Source organism: Anthonomus grandis, chromosome 22 (assembly GCF_022605725.1).
Source record: "Anthonomus grandis grandis chromosome 22, icAntGran1.3, whole genome shotgun sequence".
NCBI classification, from domain to species: domain Eukaryota; kingdom Metazoa; phylum Arthropoda; class Insecta; order Coleoptera; family Curculionidae; genus Anthonomus; species Anthonomus grandis.
In genome coordinates, this window is record NC_065567.1 from 26973534 (window position 1) to 26976314 (window position 2781).

A 2781-nucleotide genomic window follows, 5' to 3' on the forward strand; every position below is an offset into this window, starting at 1 on the left:
AGCATAACAAATGGTAACTACTTAACCAGTTAATGGTATCAAAAGTAAGTAAAGTCAATCTTAGCGTGGAAAATGAAAGAACGTAATCCCCGTAAGTCGATTTAAAGTGGCTGGTAAATAATTGCACACATTACAAACGGCTTCCTGCTGGTGTCTAGCAGTAGCAGTGAGCAGTGGCGGCAGCAGGCATAAACCATCCAAGTTAAACTGTGCTCTGCCCGACCGACTGACAAAACAAAGTAAACCGTTGCAGTCAGAGTGTTTTATTATTTCCGAAGTGGAGCCGTATAATCTCCCACTGGGGTTATAAATCTAGCGACTCTCTCTCACAAACAAATTAGCTGTTTCTATTTTAGCTTAATGGTGTTTTGCTCGGCTCGCAACACTCCGCAACAGCTGAAGTGTTAAGAGCCGGGGACAGATTTATGGCCTGAATTGGCGAGCGCACTTTAAATAAATGGCTCCCTGCAGTTTTACAAATTGTGCCGCAGGTATAACTGATTGCGGCCACGATACTCTTTGACAGTCCTATTTGACACTTCGGTGGCTTTCTTTCAAATGACCTCATTAATTATAATATACTACTTTAATGAAACCAATAGTTAAGAGTGTCCGAAGAATCACCAGAGGACTTAGTGTTGAGGTTAGACTACTACTATTGCGCAAATTTGCTTATTTTGAGGCCCTCTACTTTCCCCCAAGTTTGTTCCACTAATTATGAAACATCTTGTATATTAATTAAATTATTATGTATAGACTATTACAAATTGATGGTTTAAATGCACTCAAATATAAGAACAAATCCACAGTGCGTGGTGTTGGAAGCGATTCAGAAATAGCCGCCCTTGTACCATTAAATATCGTTTCAGTCTTATTGACTCTGACATGTCCCACAAGATAAAATGTCAAAATTTGGTCGAAAAGCAGCTCTCCTTCGGTCGCGTATTTTGTACCCTGGCATATAACTGCAGTTCCTAGTGCTTATAAAAATAAATTATAACAATCCAATTAAATATTATTTTATTTAGTTATTAGTATTATTTTTACAAATAAAATAAAACTTAGTAGTACAAGAAGCCAGTGTCCATTTTCCGTTTAGTGTTGACGATGACAGTGGGGTTTTCACGATACACGAAGCTTGTGGTGAAACAGGAGCATCTCCGTACCAATTTGTGTAGTTCATAACAGCCGCCGAGTCCAACCATATCCATTTCGGGTAGGTCCAACCACCATTCTGATAGAATCCTCCTAGTAAGTAATCTAAAAAATAAACAATATAAAATTCAGTCTAACCCCAAACAGGCCGCCGAAGTTGTCAGTATTTAATTCTTCTTTTTATGGAAATACCGACAAAAATCATAATATCATAATGGTTATTTTAATCGTTAACGAAACACGTGTCAAGAGTTTCGGTTAGTGGTAAAATTGTCTCGTAATTTGATTGTCAAGTTAATTTTTTAAAAGTGGATTCTCTTAGCCTCTAAAGGCATCCCGTTAAAAATTCTAAATTGGAAAAATTCTAAGAATTCTAACAGTCGAGTGATAACCTTGGTTGAAAGGTCTATTAATTTTCTATATTTTGCCGTCTTACTTATGCAACAAGGAGAAACATATGCTGAAATGTTGGGCCTTTAATACTAACAGAATTGATAAACCAAAGAGATAAAAATGGAAATTATCTTTTTGATGCAAGGAGCACCGCTACATTATGTATTGCCTTCTAGACAGTGGCTAGTTAATCATGATGCAGACCAACGGATTAACAGAAGAGGACCAATTGTGTGGCCTCCAAGATCACGAGATCTCAACTCGTCATACAAAACAAACAATTAAACAATAGTGTCGATTATTAACTAGTGAAGTTTTTAGGAATGTTCGTGAAGAATATTTGAAAACAGACTGTACTTTTGCTTGCAAAATAACGAAAGTCACTTTAAGCATTTAATAAAATATTGTAATTTTAATTAGGTTTTTTATTGTTTGAAAAATAGAATAAACGTAATGTTACAGGGTCTTTCTGGGTCTTAACCATATGTGCTACAACAAACATTTCCAGAAATTTTCAAAATATGTTAATAATATTAGAAAAATAATCCTTATTAAGCCTTCTGGTGAATTACAATTATGCCACGAAGTGATTGTCTCCAAATTTTAAAAAATGATGATATAGTAATTAAATTAATACTCACATAAATTCGTAGCCTTTAACGATGTCAGCAAATTATTTAATTCTATGGTTTCTGCCACATCAATTTCAGTAGCAAGCGTCATGTGGTTTACTTTGCAAAGGGCATATGCTTGCAAAAACTCCAACTAAAAATTAATGGTTTAAGGACTCAGTAATAATTTAAAACTTATAATTACGAACCTGAATATCTGACACGTAATATTTATCATTCACTATCGTTAGTTTGGAATCTGACGATGGTATTGAAAGAGAGGAACCGGCTACCGCCAATAAGAGCAACACGAACTTATGCATTTTCTTAAGTAACTTAATTAATTCTCAATGCAATCCCTTTTTATATTATTTCATATTCAGATAAGGTGGAAACCCCCTTATCTGACTTATAGTAAAAAATGTTTGAAAGGCACTTAAAAATGATACAATTGTGCGGTAAAAATGATAAGGATGACTTTTTAGATATTGTGATATAAATTGCATAAACTTAAGGGCTGGGGACTTTTTTTATTGTTGAAATTTTAAAAGTGAAAAAAATTCTTAACCCTTAAGTACATACACCCATATGAGGTCGGTTTGATGTCATCGTACAACAAGCT

The 2781-nt window shown here is 34.7% G+C and overlaps 1 protein-coding gene across 1 annotated transcript; it reads right to left on the reverse strand.

The window, feature by feature from the left end:
• Window positions 1-1003: 1003 nt before the first annotated feature.
• Window positions 1004-2524, reverse strand: LOC126748638 (uncharacterized). Its single transcript, XM_050457994.1, has 3 exons — window positions 2369-2524; window positions 2190-2313; window positions 1004-1260 (listed from the first exon to the last, which is right to left on the reverse strand). The coding sequence occupies exons 1-3, from the start codon at window positions 2480-2482 to the stop codon at window positions 1025-1027; spliced, it is 474 nt and encodes a 157-aa protein (XP_050313951.1). The 5' UTR covers window positions 2483-2524; the 3' UTR covers window positions 1004-1024.
• Between the last annotated feature and the right edge of the window lie 257 nt (window positions 2525-2781).